The sequence below is a fragment of the Aristolochia californica genome, unplaced genomic scaffold, assembly GCF_029961685.1.
Source record: "Aristolochia californica isolate CCGP_79_NKW_82.1479 unplaced genomic scaffold, dmAriCali1.0.hap1 SCAF_12, whole genome shotgun sequence".
In the NCBI taxonomy this organism is placed as follows: domain Eukaryota; kingdom Viridiplantae; phylum Streptophyta; class Magnoliopsida; order Piperales; family Aristolochiaceae; genus Aristolochia; species Aristolochia californica.
Window position 1 is genome coordinate 24,843,811 of NW_027181793.1, and position 27,014 is coordinate 24,870,824.

The 27,014-nt window shown below is 38.9% G+C and overlaps 4 protein-coding genes across 7 annotated transcripts; all 4 read left to right on the plus strand.

Annotated features, from left to right (window-relative positions):
• The first annotated feature begins 324 nt into the window (after positions 1–324).
• On the plus strand, positions 325–7,553 carry LOC137945597 (uncharacterized). Its single transcript, XM_068791537.1, has 7 exons — positions 325–775; positions 1,246–1,499; positions 1,599–1,784; positions 2,321–2,416; positions 2,642–2,713; positions 2,797–2,913; positions 5,785–7,553. Exons 1-7 carry the CDS (start codon positions 520–522, stop codon positions 7,030–7,032), a joined length of 2,229 nt encoding a protein of 742 aa, XP_068647638.1. The 5' UTR covers positions 325–519; the 3' UTR covers positions 7,033–7,553.
• Positions 7,554–8,345: 792 nt separating this feature from the next.
• Positions 8,346–12,529, plus strand: LOC137945527 (mitochondrial dicarboxylate/tricarboxylate transporter DTC-like). The gene is made up of 6 exons (XM_068791463.1): positions 8,346–8,560; positions 8,917–9,000; positions 9,990–10,051; positions 11,066–11,427; positions 11,978–12,192; positions 12,365–12,529. The coding sequence occupies exons 1-6, from the start codon at positions 8,444–8,446 to the stop codon at positions 12,419–12,421; spliced, it is 897 nt and encodes a 298-aa protein (XP_068647564.1). The 5' UTR covers positions 8,346–8,443; the 3' UTR covers positions 12,422–12,529.
• Positions 12,530–13,091: 562 nt separating this feature from the next.
• Positions 13,092–21,881, plus strand: LOC137945920 (uncharacterized). Of its 4 annotated transcripts, none has more exons than XM_068792018.1 (11): positions 13,092–13,496; positions 14,806–14,981; positions 15,656–15,787; positions 15,883–15,933; positions 16,141–16,237; positions 17,412–17,458; positions 18,836–19,052; positions 19,963–20,110; positions 20,208–20,250; positions 20,887–20,957; positions 21,068–21,881. In XM_068792018.1, exons 1-11 carry the CDS (start codon positions 13,439–13,441, stop codon positions 21,108–21,110), a joined length of 1,083 nt encoding a protein of 360 aa, XP_068648119.1. In that variant the 5' UTR covers positions 13,092–13,438; the 3' UTR covers positions 21,111–21,881. The 4 variants fall into 4 exon arrangements, with proteins under 4 accessions (XP_068648119.1, XP_068648120.1, XP_068648122.1 ...); XM_068792019.1 differs by having other exon boundaries at positions 19,981–20,110; XM_068792021.1 differs by having other exon boundaries at positions 14,844–14,981.
• Positions 21,882–24,684: 2,803 nt separating this feature from the next.
• LOC137946982 (transcription factor bHLH87-like) lies at positions 24,685–26,216 on the plus strand. Its single transcript, XM_068793277.1, has one exon. The coding sequence runs from the start codon at positions 24,685–24,687 to the stop codon at positions 26,083–26,085; it is 1,401 nt and encodes a 466-aa protein (XP_068649378.1). The 3' UTR covers positions 26,086–26,216.
• Positions 26,217–27,014: the final 798 nt, after the last annotated feature.

Below are 27,014 nucleotides of genomic sequence, written 5' to 3' on the forward strand. Positions count from 1 at the left end.
GGTGACTGCACTTTTGATGGGATCTTTCATACAGGAATTCGGATTTGGTGGTCCGGTTTGGATAATTGAGGGAGACAAAATAGACGCTACAGATCTAGCCCATTTGTTGTTGGCTCTTTAACTTGTGACCCAAGATGTAAACCTAAAGTGGCCCGTTTCTGGGCTCTCTGTCTTGCATGAATATCTATATCTTTTCAACAATACGATCAACGGGGGCGATCTTTTTATGTCACGAACGGCTGTGATCTTAACAGTCGCGGCATCGTCTCATCATCCAACAAGTATCCAAGGCCAGGGCACCCGTCTCTCCCTAATATATTATCCCTTAAACCCTCTCCTCACCCGAGCTGTTTCAGATTATCCAGGTCTCATTTCGGCAAAACCCCTCCCAGTCTTTCACTTCCAATATCTGCAGGATCTCTCCAATCAGTTACCCTTTCGTGATTATCGTCGTTAGGGCTTCGGGTCTTGCATATTTCATCCCGTTAGGGTTCCATTGCTGCTTGTTTTGACACTCGTATGGCGATGGCGGAGGAAGATATTGCCCCATCTTCCAGTCCCGTTTCTTCAGATCACAAGAGAAAACTCGATGATTTGGAGGAAGAAGCTCCAAACCGCGAGACTTCGAGCCCGCCATCGACCCAAGTATCGGAGGCCAACGGCAAGCCAGACGGGGTTTTGGAGGCCGTTGAGGTCGAGGAGGACGAGGAGAGGCGCTCGGATGTTCCGGAAGTTAAAAGGCTGCGCCTGGAAGAACAATCGGCTGATGTTGCTGGTATTGTTGTGTGTTTTCTGTTTTTATTGCTGTAGATCTTATCAAGCGTTGTTTGTTTTTTTCACTGTTTCATGTAATGTGGTTGGCATTTTTACTGGTTCGAGTTGGTTGGGCTCTTACGGTCGTTTATGGCTCTTATGTTGATTTTTAGGAAATTTTCGCTGATCGACAGTTCGGGAGTAGGAGAGATTGTGTGGTTTCTTAACAAAAATGTGTATTTTTTAGGCGAATAGGAAAAACTTTACGGACTGTACCATTCCTGCTATGTATTTGCGGTAACTGGATGCAAATTTCTTGTGAAATCCCTTTACTTCGATCATTGGGTTCGAAAATTTAAAGCACATGCTTATTTGGTGATCTTGTATTCTTTGCGTCATTTACCTCTGTGGTTGCTTTTGTTAGGATCTTATGCTTGAATATTTTTGTTGACATTTTTTAAAATACTTATTAGTTGATTCGTATTGTAACAGAGCCCACTCTGCAAGACCAGAGGACAGAGGCTCCTTTGGAGGAAAGTGCTGAACCAGCATCCACTGGGATTGCCCAGGAAGCAGAAGAAGGCCTGGTGTCAACTACAGGGAATGTCCATCCTGATGGAAGTGATGAGCTCTCCCCTGCGGCTGCAGAGAATCTCTATACTCCAGATGGCTCTGTCCCATCCACAGAACAGCCTCAGGATCTTACTCAACCAACATCTCGAAAAATTGAAGTACCTAATAATAAGGTTAAAAAATTGAATTTCTTTTGTATGAATTATGATGTATCTTGAGGTTCCATTTTGTGGTTTCTTTGAATTCATCTTATGGAAGAACCATTGGTACAGGTTGGTGTGCTTATAGGAAAAGCTGGTGACACAATCAGGTTGTTACAGTATAACTCAGGTGCCAAGATTCAAATTACAAGGGATGCTGATTCAGATCCATATGCTGCTACCCGGCCTGTAGAACTGATTGGTTCTCTGGAAAGTATTACTAAGGCTGAACACTTGATAAAGGATGTCATTGCTGAGGTTAGCAGCATAGGCAACCTCATTTACATTTTCATTGTCTTTAATTGTTATCTGGATGGGATTCTATTTTTTCAGAATTAGTGATCTGTAGAAGTTGTTTGCATTTCCAGCTTTGGTTCTTGATAGACAGTTAATGCTCTAATGTGATGTTTACATTGAATTCATTTTGTCTGATCAAGCCAATTTGGGCATTTTCACTGGATAAATTAAGTAGTTGATATGTCAGTTCGATTGTTAGAGTGGGCAAGTACAAATTAGATCTGATTTCTAAAACATAATGTCTAGAATCTTAAATTGCATATCAGGCTTCATTTGAAATATTTGTGGATGATGCAATTTGAAAAAATGTTTCTAATTTGTTAACATTTTCTAGTCGTAGTCTTTAAGACTCTTTTTTTTAAGAAAGGTGTTAAGATTTTTAATCATGAATTAGTTATGCTTGTTAAGATTCTAAGTGATTGTGAACAAACACATCTAATTTGAAATATTCTTGTGAAGATCTCTTAATTATTTATTATTGTTGTTGTGTTCTGCAGGCTGATGCTGGTGGCTCCCCATCACTTGTGGCGAGGGGTTTTGGTGCTGCCCAATCTGGTTCAGAGCAAGTACAGATACAAGTCCCAAATGAAAAGGTTATATTCTTAGCAACTATTTTGGCATATTTAGAAATATCTAGTCTATAGCTGTATGTGCTGAGTGGCCCTTCTTCTAACCTGTGAACTGAATCTCTTATACATTTGTGGTCCAGTTGGACCTCATTTACCTGTTTCAGATCTGTTTGTGTTCTTATTCCTGGTGATAGCTTACATTGATTAGCACTCTATAACCTGATATTTTCATCATATGTAATCGTGAAGGTGGGCTTGATCATCGGTAAAGGGGGGGAGACAATTAAAAACCTGCAGACCAGATCTGGGGCTCGCATTCAGGTACCAAAAGGATGTCTTCATTCTGCATCCTATGAAGGCAGTGTTTACTCAGTCAAAGGCTAAAAATCTGTTCTCATATGCAGCTGATTCCGCAACATCTTCCAGATGGTGATCAATCCAAGGAGAGAACTGTTCGAGTGACTGGCAATAAGAAACAGATCGAGACTGCAAGGGAAATGATCAAGGAAGTTATGACTCAGGTCTTTCTCTATATCCTTGTATGCTTTTATTTGAGTTTGAGTGATAAGTTATGGGTTATGTTTACTTGTTCCTTTCGTGTGCCTGTGCTTCTGGATAATGCCATTATCACCGTAATTTATATTGAAAGGTAGTTCCTTGTACATGTGAAAGTAGTTGTAGTTTTTTCTTCTCTTTATGTTGTGATATTTCTTGTATTCATCATTGGAACTTAATCTGAGACTTGAATTTGGTTGACTTACTGGGAAATGTTATTGGCTAGGGTTGGTTGTGTTTGTATTGGGCCCTCTTGTGATTGTGTTAATGATCTGGGAAGTGCTTCTGGGGTTTTATGGAGGAATGTTAGGAGTGTTTTGGTTTAGGACTTTAAAGATTTATATCTTCATTGATCAGGGACAAATTAGTATCTTATAATTTAAAGGGCCAAGACTTGTGATGTAAAACTGCATCAACCTGGATTGACTCTTCACTTTCTCAAAAGATGTGAAGCATCTGAATCATTTCTAAACAGCCTGAGACCCATTTCCGTTTGTCCTTTGTTTCCATGTATCCTTGAACTATAGCTATAACACCTTGATCTTTTACAAGTATGGTTTTCATGGGAAAAAGACAACTGGTCGTTGTCGTAAGCTACCTTTTGTCTAGTCACTTCATGGCTCCACACTATCTGTTGGTTTTGTTTTGTTGTTAGTCTTCACTTTCAAAGTAAGTCGCCTATCCTGTTTGTCCTAAACATCATTCAGCTTTCTCTCATGCAAAAATTGTGACCAGGATATGTGTGAATAGCCTACATTTGTATTTTTCATTATATTAGTGTTTAGAAGAATGATTATTCCGGTTTTTGAAACAATTCACTTTTGTGCATTCATGTATGTCTTTAAATTATTTCTTGATTTGATATATTTAGATAATGCCTAGAAGTCTTGTGTCATTTTTGCCTTTTATGCCCTCTAATTCAATCTCCAAAACTTGAAAAGAAGAGAATGTTTATTTGAAACTTGTTTCTGTTATTCTTCTCTAGTGCTAAATATACTTTTTTTTGTTTGGGAAGGGGAGTCAAGCAGCTTCCATGATCCAGTGATTCTTGAGAGGATGGTTAGAAAATATGTGGCCTCTAGTTTTGCTTATTATTTCATTGGTTGAGAGTGTTTGAGGGAATATGTAATTTTATTCCATGTGATTAATGTATTGAACTTGCATGACAACCTTCGAGAAGATATGTTACACTGCAGTGTCTTAGTTATCCCTCTAGGAGAATATTGCTCGCCTCTACATTGTGTCATTTAAGGTCACCTAAAAAAAGGAGCTTATTACCTGAGTCACTCTTGAAAAAGATTCTTGCATGATGAACCATGTGAAAATCGCTTGAATGCAGTTAGGAAGATCTTCCATTCAGTCTAAGATGCTGAATACGAAAATGTGGTTTATTTAATTTGCCAGTTTCGAATTGGTTGGCTTTCATCAATGCAGATTTTTGTGGCCATACCCCTTTCTCATGGAGTCTACGACATTGGTATCTTGGTGAACCAATAAACAACCATTCTTCACTCATCTACTGAAGAGGGGATTTCCGTCAGGCTTTAACCCTTCTTGGAATTGCAGAACATTTCTAGTTGGTAAGATGCTTTAAGACTTGAAGAATCAAAGATTCGTATCATGATAAAGGCTTAGTATAATGTAGTCCGACCCGCTCTACATGCATGTGTCATTCATGAGATCAATGTCTTCCCAAGATGTGCTTTCTCATGCTATATTGAAACATTTGAAGAAATCTGTTTATGACCTAGAATTGACGCTTGGGTTGCAGAGAAGCGTTGTTAAGAGTTCTGTGTCCTGTCTGAGTGTGAAGCCTAATTCTCTAATTGGAAGCTAATATGCATGTTAGCTATGTGGGTATTTATTCTATGACTTCTAAAGCTTCAACTGCCTACCAATTTTATTTTTATGTTATTCGAGGCACATTTGTACAAGGATTTGGTGATTGAGTTATAGCTCTGTTTTACGCTTGTAAGGGTTTATATCTTCCATCAAGTCAAGTCAGTTAGGACTCTTGCGCTATGTCTTCAGAATATTCATGATTTATGTAACCTATCCAAATTGCTTTTTTTTTTAATTCCATTTATTATTTGAAGCTCTACCATGATGGAGCTATGCAGACATCAAAATCAAGAGAAATGATCCTTCTGTCACTCTCAATTTGTGCTGTTTGGTTTCCCTAACTTGGGGGCTTTCTTGACTTGGTTTATCATCCTTTTGCCAGAATTATCTGAAAAATAATTGGTTTACCTGGCTTGGACATATTTCCTTAAGATGAGACTATTCCTCATCTACTGATTCCCTTTAGTGGCCAATTTAAATGAATGCAGTATTTGATACTCCTAATCTTCCATTGAACTCTCAATAGCTGGGCCCCTTGACATGTCATTCTTGTAAGACAATGTTGTTGAGGATTTAGGACAATCTTGTTGTGAATTTTTCACTATATTAGGTATGGAATATGTATGTAATATACATGGTTATATATGTGTATGAATATATTTATATACTATTTCCTAGAGATGGAATGATTCGGAAAATTTTAAAAAATGCTGTGCTACACATTCGATGTTGGTTGATATGAACCATCTGACTTCTGTGAGATAATGGTACCGTTTGATGGAATGATAACAGTGATACCTTTGAGCTTTTTTTTTGTTTCGTCTTCTTTATTGACAATCATGATGATATTACACAGTGCTGAATGCTTTTATTGTGTCTGTGTTTATATGCGCTGGACAGGAAATTTTGCAATTGTCTTTTATCCCTACTCTTGGGCTTATTTATTCACTTTGTTTTGGTTGCTCCTGTGTTGGTTTCATTTTTTATTTGGTCAGACTCCGATGAAGCCGTCGCCTCTCTCTAGTGGCTACCCACAACAGTCATTCCGGCCACGTGGGCCTCCAGGACTACCTCAGTGGGGCCTTCCTCGTGGTCCACCACCCTCAGCTCAGCCAACTAATTATGACTATCAGCAAAGAGGTATGTACCCATCGCATGTGGGACAATATCCACCCCCAGCATATGGTGGCTATCCCCAACAACCACCTCCGAGAACTGGCTTTAGCCCTGGTTGGGAGCAACGACCTCCAACTCAAGCACAGGGACCTCCTCAAGGTGGTGCCTATGATTACTATGGGCAGGGAGGTCCACCGCCTTCTTCTGCCCCTGCACCTGGACCTACACAGGCTCATTCTAACTATAATTATGGGCAAACACAAGGTTCAGAATATGGGCAGCCTCATGGATATTCACAATCTGTGCCTCCACAGCAGACCTATGACAACCATGCCCCTATTCAGCATCCCTATGGAGCGTCTCAACAAGGTTACTCGCAGTCAGCTGGTGCTCCTTCAGGCTACTCACAACCATATGGAAGACCACCTTATGGGATGCCTCCAGCACAGGCTCCCCCATCCCATTCATATGGGCCACCAAGAGCAGCTCAACCTGTAGAAATGCAGCAGTATCAAGGGCAGCCAATGTCTACGGCCCCTTCCTATGCCTCCAGTGGACCACCATCTCAACAGTCATATCCGTATGGGACAAATGGATCAGCACAACAACCATATCCATATGGCTCCACAGCTGGAGCAAACGATGGATATACTCAACCTGTCTCTGTTCCTGCACCTGGATATGGTCAGCAAGGTGGACCCAGTCCCTATGCTCAGCCAACGGTCGGTGCTAGTCAAACTGGTTATGCTCAAGGTGGACAAGTAGGTGGTTATGCACAGTATCCTTCTTCTCAACAGGGCTATGGGGAACAGCAGACTCCAGGCAATCCTAATTATGGTGGTTATCAAGGTTCTACAGATGCAGGTTATGCTAGTGGGGCAGGATCAGCCTATGGGGCTCCACCAAGTGGTCAGCAGGGCTATGTTCAGCCTCCATTAAACCCCCCTACCTATGACCAGTCGATACCTCAAACTGGGTATGGGGCTCATGCAGGAGCTGCTCCAGTTGGTTATGCGAAGAGCTTATCCCCTCAGCCTGGTTACGCCCAGTATGCTGCCACAGCTGGAACCACTGCAACTGCTGGAACGGCTCCTGATGGTCAGTTGTATGCTCAAGGTCACCATTAATGTGTTCAAATTGGTATCTTTTAACTCTGTAGGCCTAATAGAAATCTGCTGTCTATTATTTTCTTTTGATGCCTCCTGAGGTTGTTACACCTGAAGAGTAGTTAAAACTTTAGTGCATGGATGGATTTAATATGCGTAGTTAAGCATTTTGTTCAGCCCACTGTAGCTAAAGATACATGGTCACCCTCAGTTGTGCAAAGATGGTAGCCTAGAGGCATTTGTAGCAAAGAAGGCAGTCACTGAAGCGGCATTGGAAGGATATTGTTGATCTACGAACCATGAATAGCTATTGTGAATGGTCCTAAATGAAGGCGCTTGATGGTCGTCGGCTTGCTACTCAGTGAAGTGCATGTGGAAATTTTCAACGGGGCATGCCTATAGAGCACTAATACTGTATGTTTCATGGTGGTCGCCAGTTTTAATTTCAGCTGAAGGTTATAACGCTTGCTGTTTTCGTTTGAATTTGTATTAGAAACGAGCTTTTGACTGGGGTTTCCTGATATGCAAATTCGTTCAACAGAAAGATGATTAGCTATATCAATAAAAGAATTCGAAAAAAAGGAAGATCAGCAAAAGCTACAAGGGTAAAATTACCTGACCAGGTAAAATGCCCTCGTTTAGAATGCGATCCCCTTAAAGCTACAGCCATTTGGATTGTACTAGGTTTTTTAAAGAGTTGAAACATGCAAAAGAACATATCGTGTACAATTGTAATTGTTTATCTTTAAAACTGGAAGCATATAAAATAATGTACTTAATATATTGCGAAATGCTCATTGAAGGAGGAAAATTTTGACCTCCATTTTCTATTTTACTGTTGTTTTCAAAGGGAATCCAAAGATTCAAAACAACAACTGGTTAAGTGCAGTTAAAAATCAACATTTTCGCCTAATGGAAAGAAACAGAAGTTGAAAGTCCCAAGTCCGAACCAAATAGAACAACAATCCGTAAATGTATTAATTTTAATTTCTGAATGAGCACGACAGAATGGATCGTTGTTCAGGCACAGTTTCAGGTTATGGACAGCCCCCGGTTGACGACTTTCTAATGGCAATTCCAACGAGATACCGAGATAAGACGATCTAACCAAAGTTTTCAAATTTGGCTACTTTTAAGTCCAAAACACCCCCGTATTTGCAGAGACCTCCAGTAATCGACTCTCTCTTATGCGTGGATTTTAACGGCGGGGGTTTCCGACCCGTAATTTAAGAGAGCAATTTTTTTTGTCATTTTTGGACCAGTCAAGGATATTATCGGGAGTGAAAAGTTCCCGCTGCGCATTGGTTCCTTTATATATTGCGTATTCAGAAAACCAAGTGTAGTTTTGTCCTGTTGGAAGGTAGTTCCTTCTCTTTGTGGTTTCTCCTCCCTTTCGTTTTCCTCTTCGAATTTCTTCGATCGGATCGCGAAAATGGGAGAGGAGAAACCCAAGCCTCTTGGCATTTGGCCAGCCGTGAAACCATTCGCCAACGGGGGAGCTTCCGGAATGCTTGCGACTTGTGTCATTCAGCCGGTCGATATGATCAAGGTATAGGGCCGCTGCTTTTCCTCTAGTTCGAGTCTTTGTTGCAATGAGTTTGTAGCTTATTTGACCTTTTTTTTGATCGGTAGGGTTTTAAGACTTCGGTTATGTGATTCAACGGGATGTTTCATTTGTTTCGTTGTTTGTTGGTGTGGGTGTGATCTGATCTGGATTGCGGTTTTTGGTTTTTCTTTCTTTATCATTTCCTTTTCTGGGCTTTGTTCTGTTGAGACACATACTGGTTTTATTCGATGCTGGTCTTATTCTTTCACGTTGTGGCCCTAAAGCTTCAGTTTTGATTTTTTTTTTGTCCGTTTCATTTCCTTGATCTCATCGGTTCTTGATTTGTTTTCCTGTATCAGGTGCGGATCCAGCTTGGTCAAGGTTCAGGATTGCATGTGGTAAAGTCCATGTTGCGTGAAGAAGGTGTGGGCGCTTTTTACAAGGTCTGCACGTACTTTTTTTTTGCATGAACAGAACTTAATGTAATCAGTTTCATGTTATTGAATTAACATGTCCGTTCATTTCAGTAATTCCTATCAGATCTGTTCCTATGTAAATTTTGTCATATGTTCCCCCTAATGGACCGGAAGAACAGTAGGAAAGAAAAAAATTTATTCTTCAGTTGTGCGTCTTTGAGCAAACTGTTCTCTCTTTATGTTGGAGTTTAAATATGCCTGTTTAATGTGTTTTATTTATGGTCAAATTTCTAGAATCAGCTTGTCATTTAAAATGCTAGTCCTCCTTGAATGGATACCTTGCTAGTGAAGTTTGTGATGGAAATAATTTGAAAAGAAAAATAACAAGGAACAGATACTGACAGATACTGTAGTCTTGCTTCTTTGTCTTTGATATCTACTGACAGATAGATACTGTAGTCTTGCTTCTTTGTCATTGATATCTATTGACAGATAGATACTGTAGTCTATCATTGATCATTAATAACTAGTTTGCTAGAAAATGATTGGAGGATAGTGGGAAAAATGTATCATTCTCTTGGTTCTTGTCTACTGACAGATACTGTAGTCTTACTTCTTTGGTCATTGATATCTACTGACAGATGCTTCTATGAAAGAAACAAGTACATAGGTTAGACCTCTGACTATAGTAGGAATATTCCTTTTGTTTAAAGAGGCTTTCATGCTTGACACTACTGAATTGTCATGCTCATGGAACTTCTTTGGAGTAGTATTATGTGGGAATATCCCTCTTTCCAGGAGTAAGAGTTGCTCCAGTTTCTTGTACTCTTTAGTCAAGGTAAGATGATCATCTTATATTTTACAACTCTAGCACCATATTTTTTGTTCATATGCTTTTGCATGAGATCATAAAGCCCCTATTTGTTATCCCATTCTTATGTTCTTGTCTATTATGTTTTAATACCTTACCTGGTTCTTTTGATTTATCCATGCATTACATTTATATTGCTGTCCAGGGTTTATCAGCAGGATTACTTCGTCAGGCTACATACACAACTGCAAGACTTGGTACTTTTAGGTGAATGTTTCTATTGTTCTTTAGGTTACACTTTTCATCTGGATGAGCAGCATGATAACTTGTTAAGTTTTTGTCTTATGAAGAAATTGTATGCAATGTGTTTTTGCTTTTTGTCTGATAGTAAGTTTTCTTGTATTTTTTTTATTTGCTTTCAACGTGAAAGAAGGAAATTAGCGTATTTAAGAGACACTCAATTCATTGGTCAATAAGGGGGTCAAGAGTGTCATTAACTGGAGACCGCATTCTGAGGTAGTCTTGAAGTAGAGTGTTAAATCCAACCTTAACTAAGCACCCGTTTTCCACTTCATTAAATTCTTTTATCAGCACTGAGTGCTTTGCAGATTTCAATTTATGAAATTGCCTTTTTTGTTTGTTCAGTATTGGCAAATTTAAATGTTTATACTGTGAATACCAGTTTTATTCTCTTGCTCATCTAGCGAGGCTTGTTTAGTTGGTGTAATCTTGGCAGATAACTGATATCCAAGACTATCATCCATCTGAAGCAGACCTTGATTTATACAATATGGGGCTCCAGTGAGGTTATGGTTAGCGTCCCATTGCAAAAGTGTTTCCAAACAGTATAGTTTGAATATGTATGATATTGAGATCTCATTCTTATTTAGAAATTGCTTTAAGGTCATTCACCCTGTTGATTCAGTTAACAATTGTTATATAATCAATTGTTTTGATCTCATTGCCTATTTATTTCATGATGGTCATGGGTTTCCTCTGTAAAAACATTAAGATCAATAAAAGGTTTCCCTGTGGCTTTTTTATAAAATTACTTAAACATTATCTTTTCTTGCTCTTTATATCATAAGTTGGAGTAATCACAGATTTATTGGCATGAAAGTAAATCCCTTTGTTTGCTTCTTATCATGTCTCAAGAGGCAACCGTCAGATATCCTTTTATTGGTTACTTTTTCAATTTTAGTTGTTCAAACTTTTCTCTTCTTCTTCCTCTTTTTTTGGTTTACTCAGCTACTCTTGTACTAACTCTATTGCTGACTCTAGGGTCATAACAAACAAAGCTATTGAAGCCAATGAGGGGAAACCCCTCCCTCTTTACCAAAAAGCTCTTTGTGGACTGACAGCTGGGGCTATCGGTGCATGTATTGGTAGTCCTGCAGATTTGGCGCTCATCCGAATGCAAGCTGATGCAACTTTACCGGTTGCGCAACGCCGTAATTATACAAATGCTTTTCATGCACTCTACCGTATTATTGCTGATGAAGGCGTTTTGGCATTATGGAAAGGAGCTGGTCCCACTGTGGTCAGAGCTATGGCTTTAAATATGGGCATGCTTGCCTCATATGACCAGTCTGTTGAATTTTTTAAGGGTAATCTTGGGTTCTCTGAGACTAGCACTGTAATTGGTAAGCCTTTCCATCATATATGACATCTTTTGCTTGTCTTTTCTATTTGTTGCATTCTTTCCTGTGGCACTAAACCCTTTGTACTTGTGAAATTTAGTTCTTAATATGCATAGCACCACTGAAGGAGCTAAATAACAATATGTTAATAATGAGTGAAGCTCATACACCTTTGGAGGGTCGACACATGCTTATAGTCTCTACAAAGGGGTGTAGATGTTGTGCTTTGTCAAAGTAGCTCATATGTGGCAGTCATCAAGGCTATCTTTATTAAGTTTTCTGGTAGCCCTGCTTTCCTTTAGTGGTCTTGCAGAGCATTCTGTGTGAGCAGATCATGAAAATACCCTAGGACATAGTCTTATTCCAGATCCAGATGATGCACGTTCTGGTCTATGCTGTTTCCTGCTTGAGTTGAATCATTTGATTGGATTCATCCTTCTGGATGGTGGATAATACTTTCCTCAAGCTTTGTTATAGGGAACAAAATAATGAGTTCTGTGATTTATTCGAGCATCTCTTTCTGTTAAAATGAGAATCCTCTAATCTGTTGCAGGAGCTAGTGCTGTTTCTGGATTCTTTGCATCTGCTTGTAGTCTTCCCTTTGATTATGTGAAGACTCAAATACAAAAAATGCAGCCTGACGCCAATGGAAAATACCCATACACTGGATCCATTGATTGTACGATGAAGACATTAAGGGCTGGGGGACCTTTCAAGTTCTACACAGGCTTTCCAGTTTACTGTGTCCGAATTGCTCCCCATGTTATGGTATGCACACTTTTAAGTACATTTTTCAATTATATCTACATTATGCAGATTTCACTGCTTGGAAACAATACTTGCTTCTGATACATTTCTGATCATCTTCAGTCTGAACTTTTCCTGTTTGTTGTATTACTGCCGTTGTTCCTCATGTGATTCCGGTTTCATGCTTTTGCAGATGACATGGATATTCTTAAGCCAAATCCAGAAAGCAGAGAAGAGCATTGGCTTGTAGGGAAGAGGACCTCGTTTTTTTTTTTTTTGGTTCTTTCAACTGAGGGACCGAATTTGATTCTACAATTTTACCTGATTCTAATGAGCATCAGCATCTGGATTTCCTGAACTAAGGTCACTGCAGTTAGGAGATTGTTTAATAAGGCTTTGATTGTGGGCTTCTGCTTTGCTTGTGTTCAATAAGAAAAGAAAGATAGAATGAGGATGAAGTTGAGATTGGAATTGCAATTGTAACGGCTGTTACTGCGTCTGTGGTTAAATATGTCCACAGTTTACATTCTCTTTGAGAGCTTGAACAACCTTTGAGTTTAATTATGAAGCCATATTTGTTACATTAAGTTGTCATTTTCGCCAACAAAAGACCGAGTTGTTATTTTTTTATGCACTATCTGCAATTATTTATTATTATTTTTTATCCACCATGTGTGGGAGGTTGGATCCAGTACGAAAAGTTATCTAAGGATATTAATTATCGGCATCGTAACTTAACCTGACATAAAATTCGAAATTCGATGTGGTTACGATCACGTTAGAATTTGGCCAAAAGTGAATTGTTAAATGAAAAATATGGAAGAAAATAACATAACAATTTTCTTTCCTGGCATTTTTCAAGATAAAAAAAACAATCTACAAAACCTTACTTTGTCAAGAAGTAAAGTGGAGCTCGTCATTCGCCACATTCTTAATATCGGTCGATACGAGTTCGTACTGCTCAAGCAACGTGGACGCCTCCAATTCCACGGCCAAGTGGAAAGTGGGAAACAGTAACGTTCACGATCACGATCACGATCACTAGATCCTTCTCAGGCAGTCTTAATTTCCATTTTGCATAGAATGCAGCAGAACAGCAAGGTATCGGTGAATTTTTTTTGGAGTGCATAACAACTTCGTGTTTGCGAGAGCCAAAATTGTACCGATTGAGCGAAACGCGATGTAAATCGGCCGTGGAAGATTCAGTTCATTTGTTGGCATTGGCATTGGTGACTGCCACTGATCCTCTGGGAGTGGCAACCACATAATGTCTTCTTCAACTCATCAGACTTGTATTCCGCTTCCCTCCGACTCAGGAGCTATAGGTAACTTTTCTCTTTCTGCTGTAAGGACCGTTCGTCATTTTGATTGATATGTGGTGTTTTCTCTTTTTGGCTTTCTTTGCTAGGTTTGTTTTGCATGCTTTTCTTTCCAATGACTTTATTTCTTCATGTTTTTATTTATCTAAGTTGCCGGTATTGTGACTGCGACGTTGGATGGAGATCTCTTGCTAGTAAGCGTCTTTGTTGTTTGGTTGGTGCGTTTTACTTGGACTTATTTCTGCTGTGCTTTTTATCTTAATGTGGCGTGCACAAAACTTTCCACGTTCTTTTCCTGGAGTTGTTGGTTAGCTAAGAGCGGTCCAATTAAATTATGACTGAATGACGAATTGGTGTGGTCGGATTATGCTGTTCCGAGAGGTGCATTCTCTAATTTTGTTGAATTTGGAACTCCTTTGCTGTTGTGTTTGAATTGTAAGTGTGGTCTTATTGGGCATTTATGTAGTCTTATTTAAAAGTTATGGGTTCGGAGATTTCCTTGGTGAATTATTTATTTTTCCTTTAGTCCTTGGATTGAATTTGATTGCTGTTTGAGATTGATTGCCTTGATGTAGGGCTTTGAATTTGAAAAACCCTCTGTGCATTGATAAAGCTACTGGACGGGAGGAGTTGGCTTAGAGAATTAAACAAAAAAAATGTTACTGTGCATGTAAGCAAGGGCTGGATTTCCTTCATCTAGGGTAATTACTCCACCCTGCTTGAGCAGGAATAGCACAACACGGGAATTTCTATGAAAACTAGAGGCGGCATTATGTCATTGTTATCACAATCTTTGATTTCAGGTTAAAAGATGAAGACACTGCACATTTAGCCTAACTGAGGAAAGTACCTTACTTTATAGAATTTGGATTCCCTTTAAATTCACCTCCATTCATCTTTCATTGGGTGATTCACTTTCTCTTCCTAGCATACACTTGGGTTCCCTTTGTTGTTGCTTTAGCAACTTGTCATGCTATTAATGGGATCATGGGTTGGTTAGCTTTGATCCTTTGCTACTACTTCTGAGGTTCAAGGATTTTCCAAGTACAGGAGTTTTCTGCAGTCTTTTTGGGATTTGCATGAGTCAATCTTATCCTTGGTTTTCCCTCAAAAAAAATCTTATCCTTAGTTTTCCCTCAAAAAAAATCTTATCCTTAGTTGCTATCACACTTCACTTGTTTCTATGAGTGGGTTAGATTGTCAGGTGGTGCTTATTTTTAGGGTTTTGATTTTTTTTTCCCAGAGATGCCTCTTTTATTAAGTTTCTAATGTTTCCTTGTCTGGCTCCTAAACTTTGCTTTATGACAATTTACAGATGACAACAAACTAGGACATGATGCCTTATTATCGCAGGTCCCCATTCATATTGTCACCCATCCCTCTGAGCTTCCACCCGAGTTTCTGGAGCCATCTATAGAGAGAAAGCTGGTTGTTGGTTTTGATTGTGAGGGTGTTGACCTTTGTCGATATGGCGCTCTTTGTATCATGCAGGTAAATTGCTATTTCCTTTACTTTATGAGTGTGATTTGGAATTTTCTGTTTTATCAATGACAATAAGCATGAACTGTAAATGAAAGCTTGAAGGGACAAGAAAAAATCTCAACGGTTGATTACAGTGTTTCATTGCTCCTTGGTAGATGTTCTTGTTGTTGCAATCGAGTTGTGCAAAATTTTTGTGGTACTGTCCTGATTTGTAGAACTTATTTTTTTTTTTTTTTAATGTTGAACCCTATACCTGGGTGAGAGTTGAACCCAAGACTTCACATTAACCCTCGACCCCACCCATGTGGCCATTGAGCCAAAATACCCAATCCTATGCAAAACTATTTAGCTCATTTCATTAAAATAGAAGCATCAATTTGGCACTCTTGCTGTGTGGAAATGGTCCATTTTTTCTATTCAAACACCCCTAAGAAATCTATTACTGTGATTTTTCCTCTTATTTCTCTTTTTCCATATTTTTATTTTAAGAAAAATTGTGTGTTTATTTTATATTTTTTCAGGAGGATCTCTTGGACATAATTCCTGATGCTTATTTCTAAAATGATGTTGATTTTGTCATTTCTATCATATTATTGGAACATGGGGAGGTACTTCCCAGTTTTATTACGTAATCACTGCACCTTATGTTTAAGTACTTATGTACCCGATTTATCCTTTGACAGCTTGCATTTTCAGATGCTGTCTATTTGGTTGATGCAATTCAGGGTGGGCCAATGCTTATGCAAGCCTGTAAGCCTGCGCTGGAATCTAGTTATATCACAAAAGTTGTTCACGATTGCAAACGTGATAGTGAGGTCTCTTTTAAGTATTTTAGTTTTATGATCTGTTTATCTTTTTCAATTAGTTTTTATTGCAAGGTTTTGATATTTGTATGTCTATTTCTGTGTAGGCCTTGTATTTTCAATTTGGAATCAAATTACACAATGCTATGGATACACAGGTGAGCATCGATTTGTACTTCTCAATGTCATGGAACCCGATACCACCCCCCACCCCCCTCTGTTTTTTAGGCGAATTCAGATATGCCTAAAGCTGCTAAATTTAATGTTGAGAACCATTTGTATGAGAGTGGCTGTAAGAATGTGATAATTTGAAGCATGTTCTTTCAGATCATAGTTTCATACTTCTGGCTCACTGTCTTATTCAGATTGCGTACTCTTTGTTAGAGGAGCAGGAAGGAAGGAGAAGAACTCCTGATGATTACATATCTTTTGTTGGCCTACTTGCAGACCCACGCTACTGTGGTACTACTTCCTTTACTGTGTATATGTTTCTCTCTAGTTGCAGGTTATGAGGTGAGGTTGATTTTTTGTTTATCTTTCAAATGAGATGTAGGGTTATTCATAAATCAAATATGGCCAAGCTGTTAATATATCCTATTTCAATTCAGAATTATTGTGTTATATCCACATTCAAATTCAGTTGCTGTTGTCCTGGAAAACCAGGGATCAAGTAACAAGTAGTTATTGTGTGCATCCTAGCACACTCTCATCATTATAAATTGTTTAGCAAGATTTGGTCTACCTTATTTTTTAATTTTTAGATATTTTTTATTGCAGATTGTCTTAATTTCAGATAAATTTTCACTCTTGTCATAATTTTGGATTTTTATATTATACTGTGAATAATCTTAACATCACAGAGAATCATACGTTTCTGAATTAAATACTTATAAGAAAAAATAAGAATCAACAAAAACAAGGTCATATATACTGTTTAGCTAGTGTTTTCAGGAATTGATTATTGAATCCACTGGCTGTCCTTAGTTATTTTAAAAGTTGCATAATTTTTATATCTCCAGCCATTTAACTTTATATAAGGGATGCATATTATACACTTGATGGTAATGCCGAGGGCCCCTTAACTTGAGAAGAAACATAAACTGGGGAAAGTGTGGTTCACACTCAGGAAGGGAGAAGTGATGAGAAGAAAAGGAAAGCACGTGAGAACAAAGAGAAGACGAGAGAGAATAGGTAAGGAATTAGGAGGAAAAGAAAGAGAGGCTATGAAGTTGATTGTGCTTGGCCTTCTGTCTCTATGTATACTGATAACTTTCCAGTCATAAATACATAAGACAAGCTGATAAATCTGGAAATAGAAAACGACATAAACTAGCTTGATAACATAAGCTTAAGCAGAGTTTTTCTTTACAAGAATACCCTTGTTTTCAAGCACACCTCACCTTGGTAAGGTAGATCAACATTGCTGAAACTCTGAGGTTTGACCTGCATAATCTCTGCATCTTATATCATTCCTCCTGAAGCTATTCAAAATATACTGAAGTATAGCATGTTTTGGCTGAAACAGATGTGTTTGCATGGTGTTGGAAATTTTTGAGCTTGCTTGCTATGTTAAATTGGCATTGTTCTTATACACATCCTGTCGATATCAGCTCTGAACTTGTTACAATGCATGTAGGTATATCATATCTGGAGAAGGAAGAAATCCGAATCCTTCTTGGACAGGTAATTTTACCCCATTTTTTTAATGCAGTATGCTCAGTGTGAAATGGTTGAGTTTGAAAGAGAGATGTCTGAAAATGTGTGATCTTCTACAGTCTTTGATAAAGCTTAACTTACTATATTTCTGTACCTTATATTTTTATTGTATTATACGCACTCAGTGGTCAGTTGGCTGATCTTATTAAAAAAATCAGGATAAATATGTTAATTCACCTTTGAATACTTCAACGTTTTGCAATACCAACTTGTATTTAAACAGAGTTAGAATTTTTTATGCAACCTATTATGATTCTTTGGTTGGTTGCCATTCTTCACTTGCAGTTACCAGTATAAATGGTAGGAAAAGATTGCTGACATTGTCAAAGTATGCATGTAAATTCATGTCATTGTTCAAGGGCGCTTGCTTTCTGGCACAGTGCTCATTTAGACAAATAAAAGGTTTTCAAGTAAGTTTTGTCTAGTGATGGACTTCTCTTGTAGTAGGAAAGAAATATTTTTCCAAATCAGTCAGTCAAGATTTAATGTTTCTAGGAGGAGGAATCATTGAGAAGGCACTGCATTGCATATTATTTGGGCCAAGCAAACAAAAAGAAGTTCCCCACCTGCCTAGCAGTCATTAGAAGTAATTGGCAACCAATCATTTATTCAACCCACACCATATTTCTTAGATGATTGCTTAGTCCTCTCCACTTAGGGGTTGGCTGAAACTCAGTTTTGATGGCAGCTCTAGGGGGAATCCTTGGTGCTCTGGTAGTGGAGGTAAGGTCTGGGACCTTGCAGGGATGGTGCTCCTTGTTTTCTCTGTGCCCTTGGGAAAAATGACTTAATCGTAGCTGCTCTGAAAGCCCTTCTTAGGGTCAAGGCTATTCTACGGGAGATTGTCTGCCCCTTTGCTTGTTGAGGGTGATTTTGTTATGATCATCTCTTGGGCTTCTGGTCCTAAGGCCTCACTGGGATTCTTCTTGGAGTACTTTGACGAGATTGAGGATATTAGCAGATCTAGGTCCTTCTGTTGGCAGCATATCCTTAGAGGCACCAATTAAGTTGCAGATAGCTTTGCTGGGGAGGGAATTTTCTACCCGCAGCTCGCTTTTGGCACTTCCCTTCCCCTTGATTTTGTTGTTTTTGCTAGATTCCAGCCAGTTTTCCCCCCTGTTTCGGTTTTGAGCTTATATTTTTTCTATTTTGAGTTGTCTTCTCTGCCTTCCTTACCTTTTCTGGTCCTTAATGATCTCCCCTTTCTCCTTGCTCTAAATAATAATAATAATAATAATAATAATAATAATAATAATAAATCTATTCTCAGGTTCTGCCGCATGCAAAAGTGCATTTTGAAGTCTTGCTGACTTTATAATTGATGGGTCTTAATCACTTTTGCAGGATCCTTTGTTCTGGACATACAGACCATTATCTGAATTAATGGTCCGTGCAGCAGGCGATGATGTTCGGTTTCTCTTATACATCTACCACAAAATGATGGAGAAGTTGAATGAAAGATCATTGTGGCTTCTTTCATTGCGGGGTGCACTATATTGTCGTTGTTTTTGCATCAATGATAATAACTATGAAGATTGGCCATCTCTTCCCTCTCTACCAGGTTTTTTTTTTCTTTTTTTCCAATTGAGTTTGGTTTTGTGAATGACTTCTTCAGTAAACAGGTACAAAATGATTTTGTACACATTACTTTCAGATAGACATTTGGCAATAACTCTTAAATTATAATAAATATAGTGCCTTTTGTATCTAGTAAACACAATTATATTTATCTTTTCGATATCAAAAACTTGTTTTGGTTATGAAACTGATCAATAATATGTTTTTATTTTTTTTGTTTTTTTAAATTTATATTCTCACCCATGGTGAAGACTTTTTTCTTGGACGATATGCATTATGAACTTGTAAGGCCTTTCAATGAACTAATTTACTGAGGTTAGATCTATCTTATTTAAATGCCATGGTTGGATCTAACTACTAAATATTTAGGCTGCTTCTTTGTTTATATATTGTTTAAATAATCTCAGTTTAAACGGTAAACTTCAAAAAATTTAAAGATAAAACAAAAGAGGTGTCATTTCATTCTGTCATTCCTCAGGCATTACATGTCGGCCGAATGCCTTATTTCTAGTTATTTCAAACTATTTTAAACTGTTTGTTTAATTGGACATATTTTTTAAAATGTTGATTAAACATGCATACAACAATCCATACCCTGGTGTGACTTGAACTCAAGAATCAGGCCAAGCCTCCCATGTAGCCAGTGAGCCAAAGGCCCAAACTACATTTTTAAGGCTCATTAAATCTGCTTTCTTTTTTCCCTTCATCAAACAATCCTTGTTTGGATGCCTGATAGATGTGAACTAATTGATAGGTCCTCACACTAGATACAATTTAGTTAAAGAACACTAATGTGTGTTACTTTTGCAAATTATGAATTTGAAGGAAAAATTCCTTGTGAATGATTTTGATTTCTGCTGATAACTGAAAATGCATGGATATTCCTTCTGAAGGAGGCCTTCTCTTGGCAGATAACCTGGTCGCTGAAGGCAATGTACCTGAGGAGGAGATCCTATCTGTGCTCAATGTTCCTCCAGGCAAAATGGGAATTATAATTGGAAGAAGAGGAGCTTCTATAATGCCAATTAAAGAATCTTGCGAGTGAGTTACTATTCCTGTGATTGTACTTTTCCTAAAACTCTCTGATCTGGACAAGTTTAAGCTCTGTTTGTTCTGATGCAAAAAATTCATATATCAGTGCAGAAATTCTTATTGGAGGTGCCAAGGGACCACCGGATAAGGTACCTCAAGTCATAAACTGACAAACTCTATGACTTCTTTTACTGCAATTCCATTCTTCTCAAGAAATGACTCTATGACATCCTCCTGAATTCCCAATGCTTTGAAATCACAACTTGCTTCTTTATCTTAGTTACTGGGAAATGATAGAATTACTATACACATGGAGGGTTTTCAATGTGGTAAAATTTAAAAACTTCATTGGCGTTATATGGTATGTGAGCTGACGAGCTCTGGCTGTGATTATGTAACTACTAATATAATAATCATCTTCTCACCTTCCAAAAATTAGTTCTCTTTGATCTTTTACTTTTTTTTTTCTGTGATTATTAAATAGTCTACTTCAATGTAAATTGTAATTTTTCCTTTAGGATGTCTTGTGGACTCGTGGGGGCCACTTGAGGATAAGGTGTAAAGTACCTCGTTCTTATCAATCGATCCCCAAGAAAAAAATTTACTTGCAGAAATGGATCCCCATGTTAGTTTCTTAATATATACTTCCCTTTCTCAAATTAGCATGACTGATGCTGCTAATGTTATCAATCATCTTGGAAGAATTCTTGGAGAAATATTTTTGCTTATTACCATATGAAAAAAAGGATAATTCTGCAAAAACTAAAGGAACATCTTTACCACAGGTTTTCATAATTGGGCCAGTGAAGCAGGTGCGAAAGGCGGAAGCTATTCTTCGTGGAAGATTGTTGGAAGTGTAACTCTCTTCTCAGCAGAGTCTCTTGCTTGTATTGATTGCATTACCTCTTTACAGTTTTCTGACATCACAAAGTTTCTTCGACTATAACAAACTTCTCTGTACATTAGATTCCCTTTAGCAGGCTTTTGCAGTGAGATGATCGGGTTTTAATCCACACCAACCAACCATATCATTGGCATCCGTGTTTTCTGTTTTAAAGTGAGTCTTGTTTTCCGCCAAGAGAGAGAGCCCGGTGCTTGATGGAGTCCCACACGTTTAATACATCTCAGATTTTCTGGTGAACTGCAAGAAGACTCCAGAAAGGAATCTGGTCTCTATGGCCCTGCAAAACTTGGGTGACTGGTTGTGCATCATGAACGGATGAACTAGTCGCTGCTATCCTCTGCCCCTGAATTCATTCATTGTATTGGCTTGAGAAAGCTAGGGGCAGCAATCAATCAATTCGACCAATTTCTTCTAGATAGACCCTCTCATCATAGAATGGATTTTGACGACGCCCTTTCCTCTCTCTGAATGGTCATAATTTCATAATGGTTGTGCAGTTTGACCTTGTCTAGTTTTCCTGAAGCATTCGGATGGGAAAAAGAAAAGGATTAAAATCAAATTACCCGAGGTTGCAGACCGAGTTGAATCAAATCCTTAGCCGACAAAGAGAGCTCTGGTTTAAACTCTGAGAAGTCGACTCTGGATAGACGATGACCCCTATCTAATCAAGGCTATCCATTTGAACAAATGTGAAAACAACTAAAGTCGCCTGTTTCAAGATATGTAGCATGAAAACCCATTCTGCCTTTCGACAATCTTCACTTTGCAAGACGTTCTGTTCGATAGACAACTCTGATGCCGATGCTGATGTCGATTCGATATTGTAACCAACTTCATTTTGATAAACTCTATGATTAAACAGTCTTATTATGTGTTTCTAAAATACGGGATAAATAATTATTTTTCCAGAATTTTTATTAACATATAAAAAATATAACTATCTACTTATATATACTGTTGTTATTTCTAGTTATGACTAGAAAATAATAAAAATATCCATATAAAAAAAATTAGGACTTCATTTAGGTATTACATATTTATAGACGATTTTTATTCTATTAGTGATCGGGGGGGGGGGGATCCTGTTATGGTCTTGGGGTTAAGTATTTATGTCTTTCGCTCATAACAGGCTGATCTTTTTAGTAGTATTGGTTAAGTGTTTAACATTTTGTATCAGATTGGGTTTTCATGTCTTAAGTACTTATGTCTTCCGGTCATAATAGGCCCACATTTAACTTTATGGGTTCTAAATGACTTAGGGAGACACACAAAATAACTTGGTGATCCACATAATATAATAACCATAAATGCTAATGGGTAAATTTGTCTTATAATTACCATAATAATTATTTTAAATATTATTTTTATTGTTAAAATTTGAATTAAGAAGCTTAATAGCGTGGGTTTTCAGTAGAATTATTCACACATATTTAATATCCATTTAACTGTAATTTATTTATGGAAGACAAGAAAAAAGGAGCCAGATGGTAAGCCGCGCACCTAGCCAAAGGCAGAGAATGATCCAGTCCTCAAGCCAACTTTTCTGATTTGCCAGCCATGTGACGGAACGCGATCCGGTGAAGTCGTAACCAATGCAGCATCGTCACGTCTCCATTTCTGCAAATGTCACGTGTCGATCTCTCTCCGTTTTACAATTATGGACAACCTGGCCCCACCCAAAAAACTCTTCTTTCGGTCGGCTTGTTCTAGAGCCGCCAAGCCGTTGAGCGAAAGTGACATGAGTCGACAGCTCATGAACAGTAGGCAGATATAACGCCGGCGAAAGCGATGCCTAGGCCACCATTAATTCCGATATCGACGCCGAAACGTTTCCTTCTACCTTCATTTGTTCTTTCCTCCAAACCCTTTCTGCTTTTTTGCTTTCTTCAGAGAAATTATCTTCTGTTTCTGTTCCTGAAGGTGAGAATTTATTTAGTCATGTACAGTTTATCTTTCAATTTACTGGATCGACTCGGTGGAACTGGAAAACCCATTAAAGCAGCTCGAAATATATCAACTGGGTGTTGAAAATGAAAACTTATCCTCTGGAAGATGCTTTAACAGAAGAAGAAGAGGAAAATGGGTAGTTGACAATGGACATTTGGATACAAGAAATTGCCATGGCAACACCATTCATTGAGCTGTAATCATGGTACGCATGTGGGAGCCTTCAGAACCCAGATATCCCTCCCTATTCAAAACCAATATACATTTTTCCCTTAAAAAAAGTATTTATGTGAAGACAAAAGTCCTAGGAGCAAGTTGCAGGCTCTCTTTGCTTCTGATTCTTGCAACTGTTTTTAATGCCAGCCAAGTAGTATTCTATTCAACCCCATAACAATAAAATCAGTCTCTGATATCAAACTGCAAATCTCACAGATTTTCAGTTATGTCACTAGGAAATTTGAATAATGTTTTATCATCAAACCGAAGTACACATGCACTTTGATCAGATGAATGTGGCGCCTGTCATTCCGGAGTTATTTTTACCTCTTCCATTACTCCTACCTTCTGGTTTCTACTTCTACAATGGTACAAAATGCAGTATGTATCTGTATTTATGGCTTTTGTACTTTTGTAGGTTCTAGTATCTATCTGCATTCTGTAAAAGGAAGCAAGATTTGAGGTTTCCCCAGTAACAATAGGGAAGTCTTTTTGTTCTTGAATTATGTTCTGTAAATGGCTCCTTCACATTCCAGTTAACTTGCACTCTGCAGCTAAAGCTAGCTGTGAGCAGATGAATTTAGTTATCTGTAAGAGTTACTCAGATCAGTAAGAATTTGAAAAACGGGAAGAGTTCAGAAGGTTATGATAAGAGTATGAATAATGTTACTTTATGGAGGAATGAGAAAGGTAGTGCTAGCTCCATGGAGTCTCTCGCTGCTGTCTACTGAAAGTTGGCAGAGCGCATGAAAGAGCTCAGAAGCAACCAAAAGAGGCGCAGGCCTTTCAATCTTATTATTATTCAAATGGGTCTCAGAAATCTCATGCTTCCCATCTGCAGAAATCCTCTCCGCCCCCCACCAAAACTGCCCAAAAGCCTTATCTTTGAAAACCCAGCACTGCTCTTTGGAAAAAAAAGGACTATATAATTGTTTTCTATATTCTGTAGACATTGCTTCCTCTCCTTCTTTACAAGCAGGTGCACGGGACCATCTTTTAATCGTCTTTATAAGCAAATCATTCCGGGGCCATTGCTCATAGAGTCGATGCATTGCTTCTCTGCGTTCGAAGCTGAAGATAGAAGATTCCTTTTGCTAGTCCTCTCTTCTTCCCTCTGTCTGATCAAAGGCACCGGTTGCAGTACTCTGTGCGATAACCATAGATGTTCGTATACTCAATAGCCCAGTACTGTAAAAGCGGGAAAACGGAGATTGTCAGCTGTGCTTTTTCCGTCGTTGTACATTGATACAGACAGATCTCTTTCGAAACCAGCTCCATCAATCTGTCTCTCTGCAGATTGCTTCATCTGTTTCGGGGGGACAGTACTATAGCTGCATTTTGGTTAAGGTAGGAAAATTGATGGGTATATACAATTTGACTGGCTCTTTTTCTGTTTCTGTATCATGTTTCTGGGTTTAAATTTTGAGAATATAGACGTAACAGGAATTACCTTCAATTGGGTTTTGCAGAATAGAGAACGCTCTAGGCAACCAGAGCCCTGCATCTGAATCTAACAATGGAGACCCTGGGCTGGGAAAACCCGCAAACCACCTCAAACATGACAGCCCTTCAGCCATGTCTCTGGGGCAATCAGCTGCGAGAGAACTGTGATGATTCAATGGACTGCAGCGCGGATCATACTGCCATATGCGGCGACATGGATCTAACCGAAGCTCTCTTCAGCTCAAGTGGAGACGTACTGGAAGGTACCGAGACAATTAACACTTGTTCGAATTCAAATTCAAACACAGTGAGAGACATGTTGGAGCTGTTAGCTCCGGCACTAGATTCGATCAATGGGGCCCCGAATCTGAATCTGTGTCAGCGCCATGATGCTGCGAGGTTAGTGGTAGATACAGTGCTCGCTAAAACAGGAGCTGCAGGAACCTCTTGGGGAGAAGCGCTGATGGCTCAGCTGTGTTCTCCTCCTCGCATAAACAGGCCCTTCATCGCCAATTCGTTAAATGGTCCGATGTCCAATTTCAGCCCGTCGAAGAGACTGCCGGTCTTGAACGGATTGGAAGATGATAAGGTATGCTTTTCTGTCGCCGACTCCATTGAGTCCCTTGATTGTTTGCTGTCTGCGACAAACAGTGGCACGGATAAATCCGTGGAAGACAAGCATTTGTGGAATTTAAGCCATGGGGGAGCTGCTTCGTCCGGAGAATCCGAGAACAATGCCTCTTACGAGACCAGCAAAGATGTGCATTGTAGAGCAAGCAAGCCCGACGAGACAATCTCGCAAGGTTCGTCGGACATCTACGGCAACCATCTTAGATCTTTAAACGGTACTAGACCCGATTTCAGTCACAAGAGAAGCCATGGACGAGAGGAGCCGAATTCAGCTTCGAATCATCACTATTTCGACCTTCTCCAATCAGACGCTTCGACGGAGGGTGGTTTTCGGCTCATTTCGGAGAACCCATCTCTGCCGAAGAAAACCAGATCGGAAAAGCCGGAGAGGTGTTCGAATATCAGCTTCAGACAACCAAATTCCTCGGCTATGTCTTCCTTGGACGAGCCTGACACGGAGGCTATCGCGCAGATGAAGGAGATGATATACAGAGCTGCGGCGTTCAGGCCTGTGAATTTTGGACTGGAGGTGGCGGAGAAGCCAAAGAGGAAGAACGTGAGGATATCGAGTGATCCGCAGACAGTGGCTGCAAGGCAAAGGAGAGAGAGAATAAGCCAGAGAATTAGGGTTTTGCAGAGGCTCGTTCCCGGTGGGAACAAGATGGATACTGCATCCATGCTTGACGAAGCTGCAAACTACCTCAAGTTTCTCAAGTCTCAAGTCACTGCATTGGAGAAGATAGGCCACAAGCTTGATTCCATGAATGCCAACCTCACATTTTCACCAAACTTCAACCACACATCAATCCCCATGCAAAATATTTTACCTCACCAGAAACCCTAGCTGAAAAGAACCCAGAAAGAAAAAGAACAGGAAAAATCAAAACTTGTAATCCCATGACTATATCAATGTTATCATCAATTTTAGTTTAGTTTCAGTCTCCAATGTACCCTTTAGCCTGTAAACCAGAGAACCCAGCCCAACAGGCAACGCCACCGCCATATATTTTCCATTAGCATTAAGATTTGTCACTGCAGAAAGAAGATGAAATCCTGGTTTCATTACCTCTGTCCAAAAACCCATATCATAATCTTCATCATCAGTTAATCATCATCACCATCATGAAGACAAAAGTTTTAATTATTGCATCCATGATTAAGATTAAAGTTGTGGAAATAAGTGACCATGGCTTTCCCTGTGTTTTTTTTCCTAAACTCTCTTTTTTAAAATTCTTGGGTTATGTGATCTTTTCAGTTCTACTGAAAAATCTCATGAGTTTTTTTAATCGAGGCATGTTGGAGAACCAATGCAAGGGACATTCTCATAGGAATAGTGAGCCATGATCAGATGGTCTGTCTCCTTGATTAGAGCCAAGCGTGCTCTGGGAGACCTCTTCACCTTGTAGTGGTTTGCACGTGGTACGCAGAAACCAGTCCAGTTTCCTCTTCTCCATCTTCCCTTTCTTCTTTCTTTAAAAATCTCCATTGTTGATATAACAAAACTAAATTCGTGCGAGAAGGAGAAGAGAATACGTAGTGTATGATGGAGGCTATAATGTCTGTGTTGTTATTGCATTGATGATGAGGACGATGATCTTGGTTTCTGCAAACGGATTTGATGGACTTTCTTCAGACTGAATCTTAGGCGATAAGATTGGATCAGAGCTTTCTGGTTAGGATTCTTTGCTAAAATTAGCAATTCTGTTTTGCGGAGAACCCGGAACTTCCGACTTGACTTTATTCCAGTTTTCTCCCACCTTTTCTTCCAATATC